The sequence below is a fragment of the Gadus morhua genome, chromosome 6, assembly GCF_902167405.1.
Source record: "Gadus morhua chromosome 6, gadMor3.0, whole genome shotgun sequence".
NCBI lineage: Eukaryota > Metazoa > Chordata > Actinopteri > Gadiformes > Gadidae > Gadus > Gadus morhua.
Genome location: NC_044053.1, coordinates 20,354,691 through 20,377,863, shown reverse-complemented (window position 1 = coordinate 20,377,863; position 23,173 = coordinate 20,354,691). Strand labels below are relative to the sequence as shown.

Below are 23,173 nucleotides of genomic sequence, written 5' to 3'. Positions count from 1 at the left end.
AACCATTCAAAATGACAGAATGCTTTTAATTGATCCTTTCATTTAGTCACAGTGTAGTGACTTCATTAAGCCACAGAATAAACAACATAGCTAAATGATGTAAAGCTGTGTTTGGGTCTCTGACGTCGTCACCATGACCTGTTTGAAGAACAGCATCAGTGTGGACCAACAGAGACCATTCTCCCATGGTATGTGTGACATAATGGCCCCTCAGGAATGAGAGCCTGGAGCCAACATGGAGCAGGCAGTAATGACACGAGTGTCTGGTTTCCATCATGAAAGCAAAAAGGTTTATTCATGTTTGAAATTACACAACTACCACAAGGAAGACCTTTCAGTCCAGGGTGTAGTCTGGTTAAAAAGAAACACTAAACATTTGTATTACATTAGAATCACTGCCACAAATCATTTGCCATGACTTTCAGTTTCAGAGTCACATACAATAGAAAAAAGAGAAAAAGAAGTCTAGACTCTGTTACACAGAGCCAGAATGTATAGAATGTATAGTTGTGAATACTGAAACCTCTATGCATTACAGTTCTTAGAATTATTTTTTTTTCAGTTTTTGCATGATTTAGTAACAAGATGAGCAACATTCAAAATGTTCTTTAGTATTTACAACAGTTTCACTGTTTGGTGTTAATTGATCAACGTCTGTGGCTCCGCCCACAAACGCCACGCAGCAACACAATTCAATCCCCGGCCCGCACCCACCCCCGCCCACAGCCCCGTATCCATGGAATTAATATTAGCATTTGTTTTTGTTTTTTCTTATTTGAGGTTGCCTCACAGCAACTATATTTTATTAAAAGATTAAAATATACATTAGATTACATGGAGAATGGAGAGTTTACAATGTTACACGTGTAACAACATAACGACATGAAAACAAGAAGAATCCGGACGGAAAGAAAGGGTGGCGCATTGTTCAGAGGTAGTAGGTGAGCACACTAAGCTACAGAGATGTTGGGAGTAGATTGGTTCGTATGGATCATGATGAGGTAATAAAGCTGTGTATTGATTGGTGGGATGGATAATTACTCTCAGCATTTTTTTTCCCCCTTTCTTATATATATTTATATAGTATATATATATAGGGTGGTACTTTGTGTATCAAATGGACCTGTTGGACTGTGAAGGATTTATCTCTCTGTCAGACCAGTAGTGGAAACACTCCCATTAGTGGCCAGAAAAAAGAATACAATAGTTTACATACAATATGTACATACCTCCTGTCAAATGATATTGCATGGGAAGTTGTCATAGTGTCGTGTTCAAATAACGCAATCAATATACATCTTTATGGTCCAGAGTCCGAATGGTCTTTTCCTTGTGTAAACCCAGTGAGCCAACACGTAGCTGCAAGGCAAAACTAATCTTTAAAGTAACTGCAGACCTGCCATCGGGCTGTCAGCGGCAACGCTGCTGCAGGACGAGCTTGCAGGACAAGATTGCAAGCACAAAGAAAAACATTGATTTAATCTGTGTATTGTAAGAATAAGGGGGAATACTTTTAAAGACAAGCCAACGATTGGTCATAATAATATAAGACAAAAACAGAATACGGATGAGAAAAATAATAACAAAGTCTCAGAGAACATCAAATTAGTCTTTAAAGAATGTCTGCTGTGGCCAACGAGCAAATAGAATCTGGAAAGAGAGGGTTGCTTCTGATTTCTGTACATTCCTGTGCTTACCCCTACATCAAACAACAGCAAACAACGGAAAAAAACAGCATGAGAGAGAGAGAGAGAGACAGAGAGAGAGAGAGAGAGGAACGCTAAAAGTCCAAGAAACACTGTTTTCTTGACGGAAGATGGGGTTCCTTGTGGGCAACGTCGATGTGGGGGAGGGGGGGAGGAGGGAGGGAGGGGGGTTAGAGCGGTTTTCGAGATACAGGAAAGTATTAATTGTGGAGTTGAAGTATGTCCTCTTGAAGTCGGTCGGCCCGTATAGGAGTCTGTGCCCAGCTTGGGGCTAAGATGCACTAATAGCAGATCAATTGGAGGTATCAGAGTGCACACTGCCGGGTCCTTCCGTCAGAGATATTACAGAAGAGGGAGTTGTTGCGTCTTGCCAGCCGCCGTTAGCCTGAAACATAAACACAAAACAGACCTTACAAAAAAGGTCACGGTGTCGCCGAATCCACCGATGCATTTCCGTCTCATGACCCTTTTAAGTCTTCTATCCGACCACCGCTCTGAGCGAGCATGGTGCGAAAACCGGAAACACAGACTATGCAAAACGGCCACAACAAAAATCACTATCATCTGTGTAGCCGTTGTACACGAGAGTAAGCGGTTCATGGGATGGATCCGGAACGACTGCAGTGACATCAACGAGAGGGAGAGCGGGAAACTCGGCCGTCTTGTGCATCCCGACCAATGGGGTCGGATCCCTGGAATCAGCATCTAGGCAGATCCCAGCCGAGGCAGACAGCTTGTCGCTACATATTCTCCTGTCAGTCAGCGGGAGGGAGAGGGCTGGGGCAGGGGGGAAGTGAGGACAGCTGAGTGGAAGAGACGGGGGGGGGGGGGGGGGGGGGGTCGGTCCTTTCCAAGAGAGCCAGTCTGAGCCAGGCTGACTTTGCAGTTGCTCCAGGCACGACCTAGCCTTTACTGGATCCCTGCTACGTCACCATAAACAAAGCTAAAGGTTAGCGTATGCTAATATATCTAAGGCACAGCCACCGTTTCTTCTTCTTCCCGTGGCATTAGCCTGGTGCTTTGGCTCATTTTAAAGGGGAATTAGGCATTCTTATTTAAATACCAAGCTGTGTGATATGAGCGATGTGGCAACAACTTTGATTTAGATCTCAAGCCGAGATTACAGCCTTAAAAAGTGGTCTGTTTGTTCCGGTTTTCCGTGACTGCTCGGTGCACATCACGGATGTGCTATCTGTGTTCTCGGCCCACCATGTCGGAGTGTGTGGGGGTCTAGGCTCCAGATGATGAACATTAGGGTGGAGAGTGAGAAAATCTTTGATCCTACTCGGGCCTGACACACAGAGGAGCTCCGAGCTAAAAAGGGCTCTCAACAAAACGGAAATGACACCGAAAAAACATGCCATCCTGTAGAAAAATAATAAAAAAAACACTTCCATGGGTGTTCACAAGCAACCGTGGTCACGAGAATCGCCTTTAGATTTAACATTTTTGTCAGTGTCTGTGCAATGATGTTTGTGTTTATGTGTGTGTGTTTGTGTGTCACCCATTTTCAAAATTCTTAATGAACCTTTGTGTCTGAATATTATACACCTACACACACGAATAGAGAGGAAGACAGACTGCACTAACGGGAGCCCGCTACAATCACACGCATTCTCTACAAAGACGCTCCTCGACACCCTATCGCTCCCCTTCTCGCACTCCTTTCCCTTTGTCCTTTTTCTCATCAACCAAATTAATTCTCCTCCCTTTGCTCTCGGTGCTGCGATGACGGCAGATTATGCGGGGGTCCGTATCGAGGCCTCCCATCAGCGCAGATGGGAGTCATGTCTGGAGAAACAGGGCTGGGGGCCGTCACGTGTTTCCTATGTTATCACGGAGATAAGGCGTGGAGAATCCACTGGAGCAGTTCAAAACAGCCCCAGAGACACACGCAGCGGCGCCCGGGAACGCTCCCTATCTCGTTTGGCCGTCTGACGAGTTTGAAGTGTTAGCTACAATGCTAATAAAGGGAGTATGTTGCCAGTTCTTGTATTATTATTGTTGTTGTATTGTTATTATTTTGATTAGAAATAGTAGTACTAGCAGTAGTGCTAGGACTAGCCTCCTACTAGTATTGTTGTAGTAGAGGCAGTCTTGTTAAAATGTCTATTTCTCTGCTTGGTTGTGTGTTTTATCCATACCAAATGGGGTTGCACCAAAAGATCTGCAGTCAGATATTGTCCAGATATAACTCCCTGCCTTGTATGAGAAGCTCAACTACCAAGGGAAGGGTTTAATAAAGGGTTTCCCTGCCCCTGAGTTAGCTATAGCGTTTAGCCTGTGGGTATCTTTACCATACATCTAATACAGTGCAGACCGCCTTTATTTGGATAAAGCCGTAGCCGCACCGCCTCTCCACAGGATGCAATCAATGGATTACATTCTTTTTCTGCTTCTTTAGGGTCCGCAAGTTACACTGAATTACCAATTTGTCCGTTTGTTAAGGGGGAAAAAAGGGAAAAGCGTGTTGCTTAATGAGAATACGACTGAAGATAATTGCGCCGCTTGCAGATCATCTATCCGAGAATGTCGGACCGCAGGGGTGTGTGTGTGCGTGCGTGAATGTGTGTTTGTGCGCATGTGTGTGTGTGTGTGTGTGTCAGCGTGTGCATGTGAGTGTGCGCATGTGCGTTCGCATGTGCGTGAGTGTGTGTGTGTGTGTGTGTGTGTGTGTGTGTGTGTGTGTGTGTGTGTGTGTGTGTACTCACGCTCAAGCCATGTGGACTGTACATAGTGTTCCCCCGGAGCGCATCACTGTATCCTGCCGTCTGACTGATAACATGACGCAGGGTATCCACCTGAGGGGGGGGGGGGGGGGGGGGGGGGGGCACAGACAGACAAGACAAGGGCCACCAGGCGGTCAGCTCTCTAGGCGGGCGGGCCATCGCACACAGACACACACACACACATAGCACACGCACGCTGGCACACGTCTGGACATGCTAGATGACTGAACACACACTACACTGTGCTGGGGAGGGAGGGGGGGGGGGGGGGGGGGTGGGGGGTCGCAAACTACAAACATAAACGTGTGGGGTAATAAAATACACATGGAGACCGTTGAGATGGTGAATGCGGCCAAGCCAGAATCTCTAGATTTGTATCTATTTAAATGACGGATTGTAATTATTTATAAGTCAAATAAAAAAAAGGAAAACAATGAGTCAAAACATAACACGATCACAGAAAGGTTGTGTCCTCAGACAAAGCAAGAGAGAGGTGAGGTGTACATTAAATGCAGAGATGTTTGTATTTTATTATTATTCTAGCATTGTCAGAGGGAGAGTATAGCATAGATGAGGAAACGAGTGGATGGCTTTAGCCTGGTCTACTCTGTGGTTGTATTCAATTCACATAATGGAAGACAAACATTGTCAACAAACGATAACGAGATGAGACAGTAATATAGATTACATAAAAAGGGGGGAAACACAATACCGTAAACCCAACACCAACCCAAGAGCTCAAGTCAAAGCCAGATGCATTCAGTGAATGACTACGCAAGTCCTAGAGAAAAACTCTTAAGAAAAGAAATCCAAATTGCAGAAAAAATAATGATTATTTTTTTTTGTGTCTTTTTTGCGTTGTCCATGATAGCAATGGGGTGGGATTCAACTCTTTCTTGCAGAATATTCCATCCAAAGCGAATTAGAGTCAGTAAGCACGCCGTGTTCAACCCAAATCAGGACGGCTAACGCTGAGTTACGCTAGATTAGCATCCGGGGGCTCATTTAAATGGCTTGTTTAAAACAGATGTTCCCGATTTGTGGGATCTTCTCCGTATGATTTTGGATTTTTCTTAACTGGTTGTTTCGTTTTATCAACGGTGCTTCAGACTGCACTGTGGATGGCTCAGCACACAGGCAAAACAAGGACGGGTCTCTCTGTCCCTGCTTCAGAATCCTACCTGGGACTGTACATTGGCTCCGACTTGTGCCCCTTGGTAAGAGTGCCCATTCAGACTCTGCATGCCCAAGAACCCCATGTCCCCAGAGTGTGGGAGGCTAAAAGACCCTGCGGAACCTGGGAACGGAAGACGTCAGTAGCTCAATACAGATATGGAGAGAGAGAGGTCTACGGGGGAGAGCTACAGACACACACACAGACACACACGCACGCACACAACACAACCAACCGAGGTGCCTGTTGGCACGGCAAGCTGAGGATGGAGACATACATGTTGGAATGCAGGGAGAAAAACTCCCGGAAAGCAAATAGACTACAAACGATGGCGGAGAAGAAAGGGCCAGAATGAGACGAAGAGGAAGAGGATGAACACCACCACTGAAGAAGGAATGCTTGTGATTGTTGGGAGGGTAGGATGATTGATGCGGGGGGGGGGGCACGAACAATCACATGACACAGGAGACTTTGGGTGTACAGGTGGTTGCATACGGGCCCAGATGTTCCACATCAGCCACCCCACTACACCACTATCTATAATGGCACTGGGCAGAACACACGGCAGATGACGAGAAGAACAAACAAGAAAGCTTATGAAAAGAGCAGTACCAGTGAACATGTTGGTTAAAAGAGTGTTTTTGCTCTCGGCAGAATCCAGCTGAAACTCCTCATCTTTCATCTGGAATCCTGGGTGCGAGAGAAAGGGGACCACTTGGTGAGCTTACCACACCTTCCCAGCAGTGCTCATATACCTGCACCGTATACACTCAGCATGGCATGAACTTCAAACACATCGGACCAAAGCATGCTCCCGGTGTCTCCGCCCAAAAATAACATTCATGCGACCTGAAGCCGGAGGTGGGGGGGGGACTTTTATTACGTATTGATTTAGAATAACCTCCTCCCCCCCTCTGACTGCCGCGACAATGACGCTCCTGCTTTAGGGTAAAGTCAAAGCCCCTCGGTGGAGTTACATACCCCTACAGGACCACACAGGAAGCTGAGGCAAAACAGCCGAGCGATACGGAAAACGCCCCATGACATCATTCACTATTGTATCTTCAACCCTGACACCCCTCAAACCCCCCCAACCATATCCCCCCCCCCCCCCCCCCCCCCCACACACACCTATCCCCCCATGTATACAAAAAAACAAAAAACCCAAACAGAACACGTGTGTTCTCAGTTCACAAGTCAGGAACGCTATTGTTATGCATGAGTTTGCATGCTCGCCGTCAACTGTTTTCCTCCCGAGACAGGAGACACTGCGATCCCCCCGAGGTGGGGGAGGAGGAGTGGGCCGGGGGTGCGAGGGGGGGCGGCGGCGGCAGGTGGGGGGGGGGACCCGAGTGCCTGTCACTCTTGCGGCGGGCTGTGTGAACGATGCATGAGTGGGTGCGGCAGGTAGGCGTGTGTGGGGGAAGGCGGTCATGGCGGGGGTTGGCGGGGCGGTCGGTGGTTTGGGGGTGTTTCCTCTATCCTCTCTGGGCCGGGGGGGGGGGGGGGCTGGGTTCATGTGTCTATGTGCTGCTGCTGCGGAGGAGGAGGGGGCGCCTACCGGAGTTTGGGGTGGTGGGGGAGTTGGTCTGGCTGTTCTGAACGGCCGCGGCGGCTGCGTGCGCCGCAGTGACTGCAGTCTTGGCGGCGTACAGGTTGGCTTCCTCTTGGAACTTGCCTATGTTCTTCTTGTACCGGATCCGCTTGTTGCCGAACCAGTTGGACACCTGTGGTGGTTAAAGGGGGGGGGGGGGGGGGGATGATTTGGAGAGGTGGGGGGGGGGACGGGGAGTGGGAGAGGGAGGGAGAGAGAGAGAGAGAGGGGAAGGAGGGAGAGAGGCGGGGAGGAGTCAGAGACGTCAAGCAGCCACACAGCATTGTGCACTGAGCAGTGAGATTGTTTCAAGATGTCATGTTTGGGTCCATCAAGCACCCAATTCCCAGCCCCTGTGCTGTAATGTCCACTGGGTACGCTAGCTAATTAAGCCATAATCAGGAATCACTTGTGTCGTCTCTCCCAGACAAGGGGGGGGTCCTGACTTGCTCTCTCTTTGTCTCTGGATGAAACCAACACACTAGGGGGCCCCCGGTCCCACTGCACACACACACACATGTCTGCAAGGTTTACTTTGACTCTTTCCTATCACATAGCAAGAGATGGTTGTGGTTTTAATTCCAGAAATAGTATTATTCCTCTTTCAAAACCTCCTTCAGACCCACCGTCGACATCATCCGAGTTTCGGGGACACAATCTATTTTGGCGACAAGGTCGATGAGTAAAAGCACGTTAATGATTATTACCACCAATAATTTATCGCTAGAGTTACGTCGCAGTCGAATATTCATGAACTCATATTGATACACATACGCAGCACAATGTAAATATTTACCAAGGTGAAATATAACTACCCGAGGCTTGACATGGTGGTGTAAGGGAAGGGTGTATATTTCGTTTTAACCATGGCTCGCTGCTAATTAAGGGAGGGCATTAAAACAGAAGGACATCGGCCGCGCCACAAGTCAGAGAGCAGCCAGTCTTGGGAGGGTGGGAGCCCTGTGTTGGAGGGCTGCTTCCCTGCAATAACAATGGAATAATAATGCGATGATGCTTGTTTTTAATGGTCCTATAAATTAAGGTGCCTTGTTGCTGTTCTGCCCCCCCCCCCCCCCCCCCACCCACAGCCCCCCCCAACCCCCCCACGGCCGGACCAGCCGAAGAACAGCTGCCCGTAATGACGCTTTATTTAATTTCCACCCCGTGTGCTTACATTTTAATATCTCCAGCCTTGCCCGCCAGTGGTGCGCGAAAAGGGAAAAAATAAATATAGAAATAAATAGATAATATAGACTGCCTTTGCAGGACATCAGATCATTTCCGTCCGGCATGTCTCTGTGCTCTAAATCTTTAATATCCAGGCAATTAAAATTAATGACCATTCGGGCGAGGCCCTACTGTTGGCAGGGCTTCCTTGACATCAATTGTTTGATGGGTTTACCTAGAGGTTAAACTAACAAGCAAGGTTTAATTGGAAGCAATGAAAGCTCTGGCCATCATCCGTTTTACTTAACCTGCTTGTAGAGGAAGCCGGGGCCACAGAGGATACACCAGGAGCCCACTTGCCGCCCACAGAATGCCCCCCAACGCTGAGGCAACCTATAGCAAATGCATCACTGGCCTAATCAGTCTCTTTGAGTCTAAGTGTTGCCATGTCAGGGGAATGCTTAAAACACCTTTAAAAATGCAACAAAACTGCTTCAGCAAAATTGGCAAAATCTGCCTTTCACATCATGGTGTTTTTACAGCAGCCGTGCTGATGGCTGACATTGACTGATGAGACCAGTTTTGCCATTAATCAGACAATATTGTCTTAACCAGATATAGCTGTGATCAAGTGTGGCAGTTGTAATGGAGTCCTATAGCGCTTGATGAAGAAGTTGCAGATTAATCATTGACATCTGATGACGTGGTCGAACGCTGGCCCGGTGACAATCTCCCTCCCCCCACCCCACTGTATGGTGTGTTATTGCAAGCCCCGATGAAATGTTTGGTATTCCGCCACCATTCCTCATTCCTGCACACATTTCTCTCCTGCCCACTGAACTCTGGCTGTAGTGATTCCCAGGTTCAGCGAAACATTGAGCAGACGCCGGGCTGTGCTGTGTGAGGTGGACTCCACAAAGCCAATCTACAGAACTAATTCACTTTTATCTTGTGCTAGGCCGTGCATTCAATTGACTTCTCTGTGTCGCGGGAGCCCAGGGTGTGAGACTGGATTACCTGACCTCAGCAACCTCAGAGGCTGCAGTTGTATAATGACCACTGCACGAGCCCCTTGGATGAACACGACACCAGGGCTCGCTGTGCTAGCCACTGGAGAGCCACTGTGTGCTTAATAATTCAGACGTTTCCAACCTATTCCAGGCCATTGCGTGCCTTCCGTCAATGAAAATAACTGTACAATATGTTTATGATTGTATGGTTACCAAACCCTGTCTAACTTTATTCTTAATTACACATACAAAGGTGTGTGTGCAGCCATCAATTATACATAGCACATTAATAAAACATTTATTTACTCAAGGCTCTTTTATTCCGAGGATTTATAATGATGTGAAATATTGATAAGTGTCAATTGCGAGGGTAATGTTACTGATGTTTGTGAGATGTAAATCCATCTCTACGTCAATAAGGCTGCTTTTTGGTCTGTTCTTAGCAGGTTTTCCTCTGCGCATTAAAAGAACAGCCATCTTTCCTATCACCTGTCTGGAGATTGAATGAATCATGGCCTCTGGCGCATCCATAAACCCTGACCCCAACCATGGCCCTCTCATCTCAAGCCCTTTGTTTAGCTACGTAGCACAGCTATCCTACAGAAAATGGCAGCGATAAATGCAAACATTGGCACTCGATAACATCCATTACTGAATATTGAATATATATCTGTACAATTCAATAGACCTTCCCTTGTATCCCTTGAAATCCTCCAAAAAACGAACTAAAGGAAATACGTGTAGCTAGACATCTGACTTTCTTGTGGCCCGTAAAATAATAAAAATAGAATGATATGGGTCTCAGTGCAAGCAGGCAGTAGAGGAATCTCCCTTACCTCCTCAAAAACAATATAATAATGTATGTTAATATTGTCTAAGGTACTTAACATGGATTTTGCCTAATTTCAAACCATGTTAAGAATTTAATCTGTCATAATGTTTTAGTCAAGGTTGCCGTGCCACCACATAGGACCACACAGCTACTCCGACTACCGACCACCACCGTGGGTTATGTATCCATCGGTGGACAATGTGTTTGGGCTCGCACAAAGACGAGCCGCTGTGTTCCAGCCTCAAGAATAGCTCCAGTGAGAGGCGTGTGAATCAGAGAACGCTGTGCCGTTCGTTCTGCTGTGGACTTAATGATATCACACTTTACTGTGGGCTTGGCATCCTGTTGAGCCCTTAAGAATGTGTTTCTCACTTACGACGAGCCACGGAGCTAAGAATAAGTCAATAAGAGAGTCTGCTGTGCATCCCTCCCTGCTGGCCAGGGGAGAGCTCGGCTAATGGGGCTTGAGATGAGTTTCAAGTGAGTTTCCTTAAAAAGCCCCTCTGCACACTTCTGCATAGGATGATTTGTACTCAGAGCGGGGGGTGGGGGGGGGGGGGGGGGGGGGGGGGGGGTGGCTCGTCATTGGCTGGTTTAGAGAGGCTCTTTAAGCGATAAGACTTTTGATTAGTGAGGGTCAGGGGCCAATCACGAAGAAGCACCGATTGTACGTTTAGAAGAGGTGTGGGGGGTGGGGGGGGACAACATAACAAAAACACAGGGTGCATCTTCAAGAGGACAGAACTAGAAGAGGCTCTACCACAAACAAAAACCAAAACAATGTACGCTGAAGGTTATACAAATCATACAGCATAAGTTGAAACAAAGAAAGAAATCATGTATAACATGTAACATAGTTTAACGCACATGTGACATGGGTGTGTTCTAAATGCATTCCGTAATTACTCAAAATACTTTGAGTACTTCTCGTAATTGCAGCCAAAGGGTCAACAATATATATATAAATATACATATTTTGTGTCTTTTGAAGGGGAAAGGAGTATACAGTGAGATAAACTTGTGTGCTAGCATTAGCGGTGACCCAGGACGGAGGGGGAGGTGAAGGGGGGGGAGGGCCCTGTGTATGTGTGTGTGTGTGTGTGTGTGTGTGTGTGTGTGTGTGTGTGTGTGTGTGTGCAGTGCAGGGAGGGACTGACTGGTGACAGCGCACATATACAGAGAAGAACAAAGAGAAACAAAGGATGGAGAAAAAAACAACAGTTGGATCAGGAGAAGTCATGACATACCTGTGACACTGTGATGGTGCTGCCCACCCCCTGAAGGCAAAAAAGAATGGGCTTTTACAGTTTCTGACTCCTCACGACTCTACACTCAGTATCCCCTCCACACCACGCCCCACACAGACACAATCAACATTGTACTGCCCAGATAGTTATACTTGGTCTGAGAGAAATCAGACAATCGTGCCAAGTGAGGATCACCATGGAAACATAACAGTTCAAAAATCGAGACTAATGTAAATAATTGACAATATGATAACAAGTTATACATGAGGTTGATATTTTGGGGTATGGGTGATGGGAGTGAGGGATAATGCCTTCTGTTAGCCAACTAGGAGGCTTAATTAATATCAACTGGGAATTTATCTTGTAATAAAAGAAATGCATCAAATAAATCTAAAGAGCAATCAGATAACGCCCCTTTTAGGTCATTTGTTGGCCATTGTAACTTAGTATCTATGTTTCTAAATATTTATCTGAGTAATTATGCAAAATGTATACCTAATTAAATCTTAAGCAGGAGCCATTTCCTTTCATTAATATGTAAATGAACTGCTCTGAGTGACTGAGCAGGTAAGAGAGATGGCACACGTGGAAGATGGGGATGAGAGAGAAAATGGCAAGGGAGCCATGCAGCACGGGCCGATCGACGAGGCCCAGACTAGTACTCTGATTGAGGCCAAGCTGAAGTGGAGCTCCCCCTCTCCCTGTGGCCCTGCTGTGACTGACTGGGGGGCGGGGGGGGGGGGGGGGGGGGGGGGGGGGGGGGGCTGCCCTGACTGAAGCATCATTAGGGCAGTCACCATGTGAAGGTTAGGTAAAGGACGGCGTGTCTTGTGCATCCTGACCTACGGTGGCTATCCCTCCAGGCTCTCCTGGCCTCCTGCACCCTGATTACCCAGCAGGCACAGTTAAGACAGAGGGAGGAGCGCTACCCACCTGGGAGACTGTGATGCTGCACTTCTTGGCCAGCTCCTCCTTAGCCTCTTCGCTGGGGTAAGGGTTGCTGAGGTGTGAGTAGAAATACTCGTTCAGGATCTCTGTCGCCTGCTTGCTGAAGTTTCTCCTTTTCCGCCTGGGTGAGGAAGAAAAACGAGAGAGAGAGAGAGAGAGAGAGAGAGAGAGAGAGAGAGAGAGAGAGAGAGAGAGAGAGAGAGAGAGAGAGAGAGCAAAAAAGGGGAGGGGGGGCAGAGCGGGCTTATTAGCGAGAATGGCATTAACTCATTCATTTGGATTGGTCAAATTACACAATCAATCTCCCACATAAATGGTGAAAATAATGAGAAATGGGCTTCACGAGGGCCCTTAGGAACCTCATGTCAGCCACTGCTCCCAGAGTCTCATCGGCACACAAAAGACCCCTTACCGCTACCAATAAAGTGACAAGAGAAAACACTCACACACACACACACACACACACTGAGGGACACGCACAACGTCTCGTTGGGTGTGTGGGTCTGCACCCGCACAGTCCAAGCGTGTAATGTGTGGAGTTTAGGGCAGCGGATGGGTGCTCGTGGAGCACAAAGCCCAGTCGAAGTGCATCTCGGTGCATTATAGAAATCATGCCATGCACAGTTGAGCATTGTTTCTTGAAGTGCCCGGGCCCCGGGGATCCTCTGCAGAAACAAAGCAAGGCGCTCTAACTAGATCTGGGCTCCCCCTCCCAAGGGCACTACTTATCGTGTTGTTGAGCATTTGCTTATTTCCCCTTGTTTACCGCACCTCACATAGGCGGTGGGCAGAGAAATGTGCTTCCACATGGCTTGCTTGGCCCGGACCCTCTCTCTCTCTCTCTCGCTCCCTCCCTCCCTCGCTCGCTCGCTCCCTCCCTCCCTCCCTCTCTCTCTCTCTCTCTCTCTCTCTCTCTCTCTCTCTCTCTCTCTCTCTCTCTCTCTCTCTCTCTCTCTCTCTCTCTCTCTCTCGCTCTCGCTCTCTCTCTTGCTCCCTCTCTCCCTCTCTCTCTCTCTCTCTCTCTCTCTCTCTCTCTCTCTCTCTCTCTCTCTCTCTCTCTCTCTCTCTCTCTCTCTCTCTCTCCCTCTCTCTCTCTCTCTCTCTCTCTCTCTCTCTCTCTCTCTCTCTCTCTCTCTCTCTCTCCCCCTTACTCTCTGCGGAGCTCGGATGCACCAAACTGTTAGTGATTACAGTAATCCAGAACACCTGCTGATGACCTCGCCGCCATCCATTACACATGACTTGGTCCCCCATTTCATTTGGTCTAAACTGCTCTCAGGTGCTAGGCCATGATTGTCTTGAAAATGGATCATGCACGGATACATGCACATAATGAACATTGTGCGTCACAGTCTGCAGTACACATACAGAGCACTTTGTCTAACAAATCACACACACACACACACACAAAAGAAATAAATAAACACAACTCGAAACAGATTTGAAATTGCCCTCCTTGTCTCCGCTTTGTTTATACAACACAAGTCAGAGCTATGTTATGAATAAAGTTCAGCTACTTTGTCTCACACACACAAACACACACACACACACACACACAGTGCACTGACCGGGCATCAAGGAATCTTGAGCGCAGGATCATGACAGCTTCGCAGGTGCTCTGCTTCAGCTGCATCTGGATGGAGCTGAACTTGCGGTGGATGATGCCCACCATACGCTCGATCTCCTTGGGCGAGATGGGCCGCGTGCGCGACTGTTCCCGCAGCAGGTTCATCACATGGGTGGTGAACTCGTTGCACGCCTGCCGAGATGGAGATCAGAGGGACACAAACAAAGGCCTCAGTTGCTGTTGCTTTACCCTGAGCTGGAGAAGACAAGATGGTGGTCCAAAAAAAACATGGAGGACGTTTTCTAACCGTAACCAACATTTAATAAAAAATAAAATATATATGAGTGGTCTAAGTGGGGAATACAGTATTATGGACGTTGGGTAATGATCAGTACTTGCTCCTAAAAGTATCCACAGAGCTACTGTTTGTAAGTTCCTTTGATGACATAATAGGTGAAGCCATCTAAGAATGCCGATGCTGATTTGCAATTTATCGCGGGCCTAATGTGGCCAGAGAAATCAAACAGCTTTGCGTTGAACCAGTAGTTCATACATGATTCATTAGAATAACTAATTCACGTAGTGCACACTTTACCTCATTACTCTAAGTAAAATGCGTTAAGTATTTACATTTAGATAATTAAAACCTGGAAACACCCCTAAGAAAGATGCACTTCGCCCCAGTCCCCTCGTCTCTTAGAGTGCACCGGGTAAATTAGCCTAATTTACTGGCTTTCTAAGGCAACTCTGAGGCCCCTTCCACCACTTTACCCACAGTCCCGTCCTGCATGATTGGCAGCCTTGATCGAAGTACTAACTGATTAGCTGAGCAGTGTTTTTAATGTAAGCATTTTATCTATGGTGTTGGGATTTTTTTCCTAACAAACATGAGTCTGTTGAAACCCAAATTAAATGGTTAGTGGAAGGGTCTGAAGACAACAGATGGGATTTGAAGTAGGCAACATGTACATACCAAATATGAATATAAATTGCCTTGTCTTTAATCAAACCAATAATAAATGTTAAGCAAAATTAGTAACCTAATATATATCTCTGGTTAGGTAAGCTGAAAAGGACATCTAAAATGGTACAACATAGACATTATCTTAACTCTGAAGTTGTAAAGTGTGAATAAAATAACAATAAAAGCAGCAATACATTTTAGTTAGCTTTGCTAAATGACAACGCAAAATCCAAACAAATGATCTAATTCAGAAATGCAAAATTGAACAGACTACAGGTGTTACTTAGTCCATCTTTATAGTGTGTATTTCTGTCTATTTCTGAGTTCTCAGTGGCTCACAGTGGGGGGGGTGGGGTCAGAATACTAACAACTAGTACTCGTTAAGCACTACTATTGAGTCATGTCGCTTGTACCCAAAGCAAGTATTCCTGTTTGTTTGACCTGTGGACTAATGAGCTGGACGAGGCATGCCGGGCTTCAAACCCTCAACCTCGTAACGGTTCTAACGCTCTCCCCAGGCGCTCCTCCCCTACCTGTTCGTATTTCTCCAGCTCCGTGTGGTATATCTGTCGGATCTGCGTGAGCTTGGCCCGGTAGTCCGAGTGTTCGATGGAGTTGTCCCCGGCCCCGCCGGCTGCAGCCGCCGCCGCCGCCGCCGCCGCCGAGCCCCCGCCCTTCTCCGGCCCCGACACGCCCTCCGCCAGCAGCATGTTGTCCAGCCGCATGAGCTGGGGGTCCGGGGGGTCCTCCTCCTGAGCCCCGCGGATGCTGAGACCTGTTGGGGTAAACGAGAAGAGGAGGAGGGGGGGGGGGGGAGAGGAGATGGGGAGGGAGGTAGGGGGGAAGGGGGGAGAGGAGATGGGGAGGGAGGGGGGACACATTGGTTTTAATGTTTGCATCTGACGTGGAAAAAAAGTAGCGTTATCACTTGGATAACGCTACTACCGCAACTTTTCTTTTTGCTATTAATATTATTGATATTATTATTACTATTATAATGCTGGTTTATATGCCGGTTAAATGAAAGAGACACTCTGAGAAACAAGAGACATAGCTAAATAATTGATGTTGATTAAATGCTAGAAAATGTGCATTAGCATAAACAATCACACACACGCACACACACACATACACACACACACACACACGCACACACACACACACACACACACACACACACACACACACACACACACACACACACACACACACACACACACACACACACACACACACACACACACACGCACACACACACACACACACACACACACACACACACACACACACAAACACTCTCTTGCTGTGATCGCAATGGAATTAATTAGGTTTTTAAAAAATTGGCTAAGTGATGATGGTGAATTTCAGTTTAAGCTTAAGTCCTACTGGCAGGGCCTTTCCCAGAATAGATTGAGCAGAGAGCTCAGCCAGCGAAGAGCAGGGTAAGCTTATGGGAGGGGTGAATTACAGCACTGGGTATTTGGAGCCACGTCTCCATAGAAACTGGAATAAATATCATCAAATCCTGAACCTGGTTTAATTGAGGAATACACCAGACGGGAAAGTGCTTGGCATAATCATAGCTTACACCTGGGCATATTCTTTCAGGCAAGAAAGAAAAAAATGTAAATCATCATAAACCTTGGTTAACACAGTAGCTAACACTTCCTAACATAATGAAGCTAGATCGTTCATTTAAAACCAATACAGCTCTTTACAACTTTCATTTTTTTTTTCAAATGAAGGCCTTCCCAAAGACGATTAATAAGAAAGTGGTTTTCCGTAGTGCCTCTACTGTAGTGTAGTGGGAGGGGGTTCGCTGCCACGGGTTTGTTACCTCGCGTGTCTGCGTTGTGTTCCTGTCGCCTGTGTCTACCATGCCTGTTCCCTCTTTTATTCACACAGTGCACTGCACACCCTGTGTACGGGGAGCCTGACATGACAGCAACATCCATAAACTGACAAATGCTCAATGGTGAAGTGGCACTTCCACCGTGAAAGGATGCTAAACAGAGAGCTATACCTCTATCGTTGACACACTGGGAAGACATTGGGAACTAGCTGGGGAGAGCAGAGCTGGGGTATTTTGGGTTTGTTTTGGTTTTGTTTGTCTGTATTTGTTTGTTCGACAGGGCACAGGATGCCCTGTTTTGCTCTGCAGTCCTAATTTTAAAGTGAATCCCCAAGAGACGCTAATCACAGTGATGACAATAAGGCTCTAAAAATCTACAATTCCACTTTAAGCGTGTGCTTTTGTCACCAGGGCCTGCTGTGCGTGTACTCTGGGGTTCTCGTCAAGCCAATCCGTCGACGAGTTGTAATCAGGCAACCCTGCGGTTAGCACAGGAGCTGCACCTGCCCTGCAGGCACCAATAATGCCCTCATAACGCCAGCCCCTCACCCCACAGCACAGAGAGAGAGGCTCTCCAAAAAGTCTGCAATGGGCTTGTCGCAATCCACTCCAATAAACTGAAAGACTGTTGCTGGATGGGCAGCAAAGACTGACTGGCCACTCCGACTCTGTGATTACCAGGGATTGTTTCAATTCAATAACCCCCCCTGCGCAATTGAAGGATTTTCAACAGCTCATTACAGCTTCATTAAGGAATGGTTAGGCCCGGGATTCAAAACAAGAAGATTAGTGGCTGTGTTGTGCCGGCCAGTGGCCATGCAATCAGAGACAATTCCACCATGGCCTGACCAGTGACCCCCCCTCAATACACACACACACACACACACACACACACACTTCCTCTGTGCCATCCCCCAGCACAGAGCGAAAATACCATCTTTCAACTGAATTTGCAATCCAGAAATTTGGGCCATTACTAGTTCTCATCTTCATCAACGTGTTTTGCTTCGTGTGTGTCGCCAACACACACAGCCGACACATCTGATTCTATTTGTGGAGCCGCTGGCCCAAAGTCCTTTGTGTGTAATGGTCTGAGAGGAGCAGATGAATGTGGCTATTTGCGGCGGAGACACTGAGATGCTGGACATGGGTCCATCAGGCCGGGCCCGGCCAAGCCATCCCAGTGGACAGTATGCCTCTGGTCCACTGCCTCTGGTCCACATCATCACAGGCTGCGTGGGCAGCAGCCGGCCCATAACCCGCTCGCCACGCCGAGACTCACGGAGACCTCGGAGATCCTCTCCCTCTTCCCGACGCCCGCGACCACGACTCAAACGCTCACCAGCAGGCGCCTGGCGACACCTCTCAAACATCTTGTAATATCGGTGCCCCTGTGTATTCACCATTAGTGTTCGCTAACGCCCGACCCCTGGGGAAGTATTCATACCCTCCCCTCTGATTCAACACAAGCCTCCGCTCCACCCCCCCCCCCCCCACCCCCAGTTGCTGCGGTGGGAGGCGGTCCGTTCCTCATGTCAGGTATATTAAATATAACTCTGCAACGCAGTGCACATTTCCACACCAAACCCAGTTGTCACTTTCACTTCACTCACTTTCCATCCAAGGGAAATGCAGCCAGGGGAATTTACAGGGCTTTTCAGCTAAATGGGCATAAATCACCGGTTTCATTCAAACCAAATAATCACAGGCCATAAAGAGCTACTTGTCTCCCACCATATATTACCCGAAGTTCCCGTGTGCTATAATGTGGCCATTCAGGGTAAAGGAAAAACAGCACGAGACATTAGAAAGTGACATGTAATCCTGTTAGGGCCGCAGACATGCCGAGTGGCCATGACATTTTTATCATACGTGTCCATTTCTATTTGGGAAATCAGCGGGATAAAAATGATTACTGCGCTGCCTGGAGAAACAGAGGCGCCCGGCAGGACTCCGCCTAGGTGTGTTTGTCACCGCAGCTGTGGAAAAGCCATTCATAACAAATACGGTGGGGTTGGACGCCACTGCTCTACCCCCCCCCCCCCCCCCCCCCCCCTACACACCCCCAAGGCCTGTTTAAATGGACATGTTGCCATGCCGACGGGATTTCATGCAAACTTCCGCGACCGAAGTTGCACCCTGGTCGGGAGAAAGTATTAACCGCACGCGGATAAAAAAAACAAAACCACTGAACTTGGCCACCTCTTTTCTCCTCCTCTCCCAGGTCTCTGTTGTTGTCTGAAATACTCCATACGGAGGAGCTTAAGATAGTGGGTTTACTGTCTGACCTCCGCATCATCGCACTACCCCCACCGAGAAAAAATAAAATAAAATAGGCTTTGAGCCAGATAATATCTTTAATTTGCCGTGTGGTTGACAAATCTGTATGGTAACTTTGAAAGCCAGTAGTCACATTCTAGGCTGCTCGGCGTCTTAAACTCTTTATCCTGTTTTTGTCTGACGATACGGGTATTAAAACAAGTTTGGTCGCCACTGGAAGCTGTAATCCACATCCGCAGCGAGAGTGGGATTAATCCCGGCACTATTCCCAGTGCCGTGTCACCTTGGAGAAGCCTCCCTATAGGGAGCTCTGTGAAGGGACACTGTAGGCCTATATAGGGCTTAAGATGAACGATGGCAGGCCGTTGCACGCCGCATATATATCATTTTATTATTAGAAGTGGTAAAAACAATGAGTAGCAGCAGTGGTGGTAGCAGTTCTGGGAATAGCAGTGAAGGTGTGGCAGTAGTAGTAGTACTATTAGTGATCATATCTGAAGTAGCAATAGTAGTTTGAGTAGTAGTGGTAGTAATAACAGTGGTATAGATAGAGTGATGGTAGAAATTACTTTAGTAGTACTAGTAGTTATACAGTTATAATATTATTTGGAAAAGCAGTAATATTAGGGTAATCGTAGCCCACAGAGAAAGGTGTGCTATGTATTCCAGACTCCCGTCGCTCAACAATAGTTCTTCCTTTTAATTGAAATCCAAGGAAAGCAAACAACAATATTACAGCAGTTAGAGAAGGACCCTGTATGTCTGGTTCTGATCTTACCCGCGTCCCGTTTGGGGGGTAAAGGGGGCAGTTGCGGTTGCCCCATACATCACTCCCTGCTTGAAGCTCTGACAGTGATGCGAGCACAGCCTCCGGGCAGCCACCCCCACCTCCCCCCTTCATTCTGGGGGCTTAGTTGACCTTTGGCCCAGCGCTTGTTTACTCTTATCACTGAAGTGTGAGCAGGAGAGCCATAAAGGCAGAGCCCTGCTGGGTTAATGTGGTCTGCTGAAGAGCCAGGGCTGCTAACTCTCTCCCCCCGTGTCTCTCTCTCTCTCTCTCTCTCTCTCTCTCTCTCTCTCTCTCTCTCTCTCTCTCTCTCTCTCTCTCTCTCTCTCTCTCTCTCTCCCTCTCTCTCGCTGTACGGACTCCACTCCACTGTCAGACGTGAGAGAGCTGCGCTCATCACAGAGTCCATTCTGTTTCCTCTCCTCTTCCTCTGTTTGTTTGTGCCCAGCATGGCACTTTTACATTCAGCGGTTCCATCCTGAGATTGTCGAGTATAGCAGTTAATTAAATAAGTATCGCCGATCTATGGCGGTGCACTTGACCATGTCTGAGAGCGACTGTGGCTCTGTGGCCCTGCGTTGTCCCCGAGACATGCTGTCTGATACCCATTCCGTCGCCGGGCCTCCTCCTCTTCCTGCTCCTACCTCCACGCTGCCAGAGCCCGGGTCAAACACCTGCTCTCCTTCCCCCCCCCCCCCCCCTCCCTGGTTCAGCCACGCATCGACACACTGTTCATCTAATTGCATTGATCCGCAAAGGTCTCCCAAAGCTAACTAATCGAAACAGAATTTATTTTCTGCCAATGTTTGCAAAGGTCATCTCTTTCTTAAGGTGGGCGTTACAGAGGGGCAGAGGGGCCCACCGGGGAGGGAGGGGGCCGGGCACCCAGCGACCACCTCCCCGGCATGGCGAGGCTCTGCTGAGGTGGGTTTGTGGGTCTGGGGGTCCGGGCACTCGGGATCCCCCACAGAGAGCGGCGTGCCGCCGCGGACTGGTTCCTGCCTCCTCTGGCTTCGTATCATCTCCTTTGTCACGGCCGCCCGGATCAGTGACTCCGCCGCTCCGCCGTTGAATCAAATTACCATTGAAAACCTTTTTGTTCTGACAAATGAAACATAAAGATCCTCTTCTTCCATTGATGCCTCCTAAAGTCTCGCTCACTCTCGCTCTCTCGCTCTTTCATGTTTTTTTTTTAAGAGATTGGCCTACATCCACTTGGCACAAAGAATGTGAGGGAACGCCCGCAGGCTCTCTCAAGCATGTACAGTAATTAACATGCCATTAACACATTAATACACATTAGCTATTCCCAATGATAATGGCAGAGTAATTACCATACCTGCGACCGCACTGTAGGGAAGTGGAGGCAGATTTGCCACTTTGTGTTTCACTTTCTTTTGTTGATTGAGCTGAAAACAATAGTGTCTAATTCTGAGTGGAAATCGTTATTCTCTCCGGCTCGAAGAAAGAAGTCTCCCACTGACAGAGGAACGCCTCTGCGCCCTACGCAATTCACATGTTCCGTCTCAATTATTTGAATACATATAGGGTCATATATCCACACTTAATGTAAATATGCACTTGTTCATAGTACATCCACACTGTATTAAGTGAACAGGTCCTAAGATAGGGATGTTTGTTTGCCTTCCCTCCTTCCCCAAGTGCTGGGTCAAGACATCCCCCCGCACACACCACCAGCACTGCATACACACAGACATGTGGAGTGTGTATGTGTGTCAGTTTGGAGAGAGCGGGGGGGGGTGGGATGAAGTGGGCGACCAAAAGTGACGACGGAGTGAGAAGCAGATCTCTGTCAGTTCAGGTAGCCTTCGCCCCTTGACGATGACGATGATGGTGATGACGAGGCACTCCCCCCCCCCCACCCTCCCTGAGTAGCCCTTGACAGTGAGGGGCTGGGGTGGAGGGGTGGAGGTGGTGGAGGGGTGGAGGGGTGGAGGTGGTCGGGTGGGGGGGGGGTGGAGGAGACTGGGTGGAGGGATGGACGGGGCTGCGGGGGAGGGGAGGACAGAACGACAACCCGAGCAAAGCATCTTGAAGACATTGTGCCAGGACACACACCCAAACAAATCAGCGTCCTGGCAGTGGGGGGGCTGACGCTGGGAGGAAGTGACACGCAACATGACAGACGGGCGAGGGGGGCGTCCACGAACACAAGCCCACACAGAGGGAGGGGGCGGCCTGGTATGTGTCTGTGTGTGTGTTGGTATGTGTGCCTGTGTTTCTCTGTGTGTTGGTGTGTATCTGTGTGTGCTTGTGTGTCTGTGTTTGTGCATATGTGTGTGTGTGTGTGTGTTCTTGTATGTGTGTCGGTGTGTGTGTGTGTGTGTGTGTGTGTGTGTGTGTGTGTGTGTGTGTGTGTGTGTGTGTGTTGGTGTGTTGGTGTGTACATTTGTGTCTGTGTGCGCATATGTGTGTGTTTGCTCTTGTATGTGAGTATGTGTGTGTGTGTGTGTATGTGTGCATATGTGTGTGTGTGTCTGTGTGTGCACTATGTGTTTGTGTGTGTGTGTGTGTGTGTGTGTGTGTGTGTGTGTGCGTGTGTGTGTGCGCACATCGTGCCATGGCGATGTTTGGGCCAGCAGCCAAATGGAGCGGCGCTGCCTGGCCCCGCCATGGTTGACCCGTCCTGGGCTGGGGCGGCCGCCTCCCGCCTCTACCCAGGCCGGGTCAACCGGCGCCGGCCAGGCGAGCGTACGGGACCCCCAGCAGCAGGCCGAGGTCTGACCCCTACAGGACACGTACAGCATGGGACCCTGCATGGGACCCTGCATGGAGTCACATTCACACCCTGTGCACTCATCCAAGGAGGCTGCTCGTGTGTGTGTTTGTGTGTGTGTGTGTGTGTGTGTGTGTGTGTGTGTGTGTGTGTGTGTGTGTGTGTGTGTGTGTGTGTGTGTGTGTGTGTGTGTGTGTGTGTGTGTGTGGTGTGTGTTTTTGTGTGAGTTTGTGTGTGTGTGTGTTGTGTGTGTGTGTGTGTGTGTGTGTGTGTGTGTGTGTGTGTGTGTGTGTGTGTGGTGTGTGTGTGTGTGTTTTTGTGTGAGTTTGTGTGTGTGTGTTTGTTTGTATGTGTGTGTGTGTGTGTGTGTGCTTGTGTGTGTGTGTATGCGTGTGGGTGTGTGTTTGTGTGTGTTTATGATTGTTTTTGTGTGCATATGCATGTGTGTGTAGGTGTGTGTTTTTTTTTGTGTGTGTGTGTGTGTGTGTGTGTGTGTGTGTGTGTGTGTGTGTGTGTGTGTGTGTGTGTGTGTGTGTGTGTGTGTGTGTGTGTTTGTGGGAGTGTGTGTGTGTGTGTGGG

At 48.3% G+C, this 23,173-nt stretch overlaps 1 protein-coding gene across 1 annotated transcript; it reads right to left on the bottom strand.

Annotated features, from left to right (window-relative positions):
- Window positions 1-262: 262 nt before the first annotated feature.
- On the bottom strand, window positions 263-20,879 carry pbx3b (pre-B-cell leukemia homeobox 3b). Its single transcript, XM_030359271.1, has 10 exons — window positions 20,720-20,879; window positions 15,472-15,713; window positions 13,976-14,166; window positions 12,393-12,528; window positions 11,460-11,489; window positions 7,171-7,336; window positions 6,222-6,299; window positions 5,617-5,732; window positions 4,418-4,507; window positions 263-2,091 (listed from the first exon to the last, which is right to left on the bottom strand). Exons 1-10 carry the CDS (start codon window positions 20,877-20,879, stop codon window positions 1,999-2,001), a joined length of 1,302 nt encoding a protein of 433 aa, XP_030215131.1. The 3' UTR covers window positions 263-1,998.
- Window positions 20,880-23,173: the final 2,294 nt, after the last annotated feature.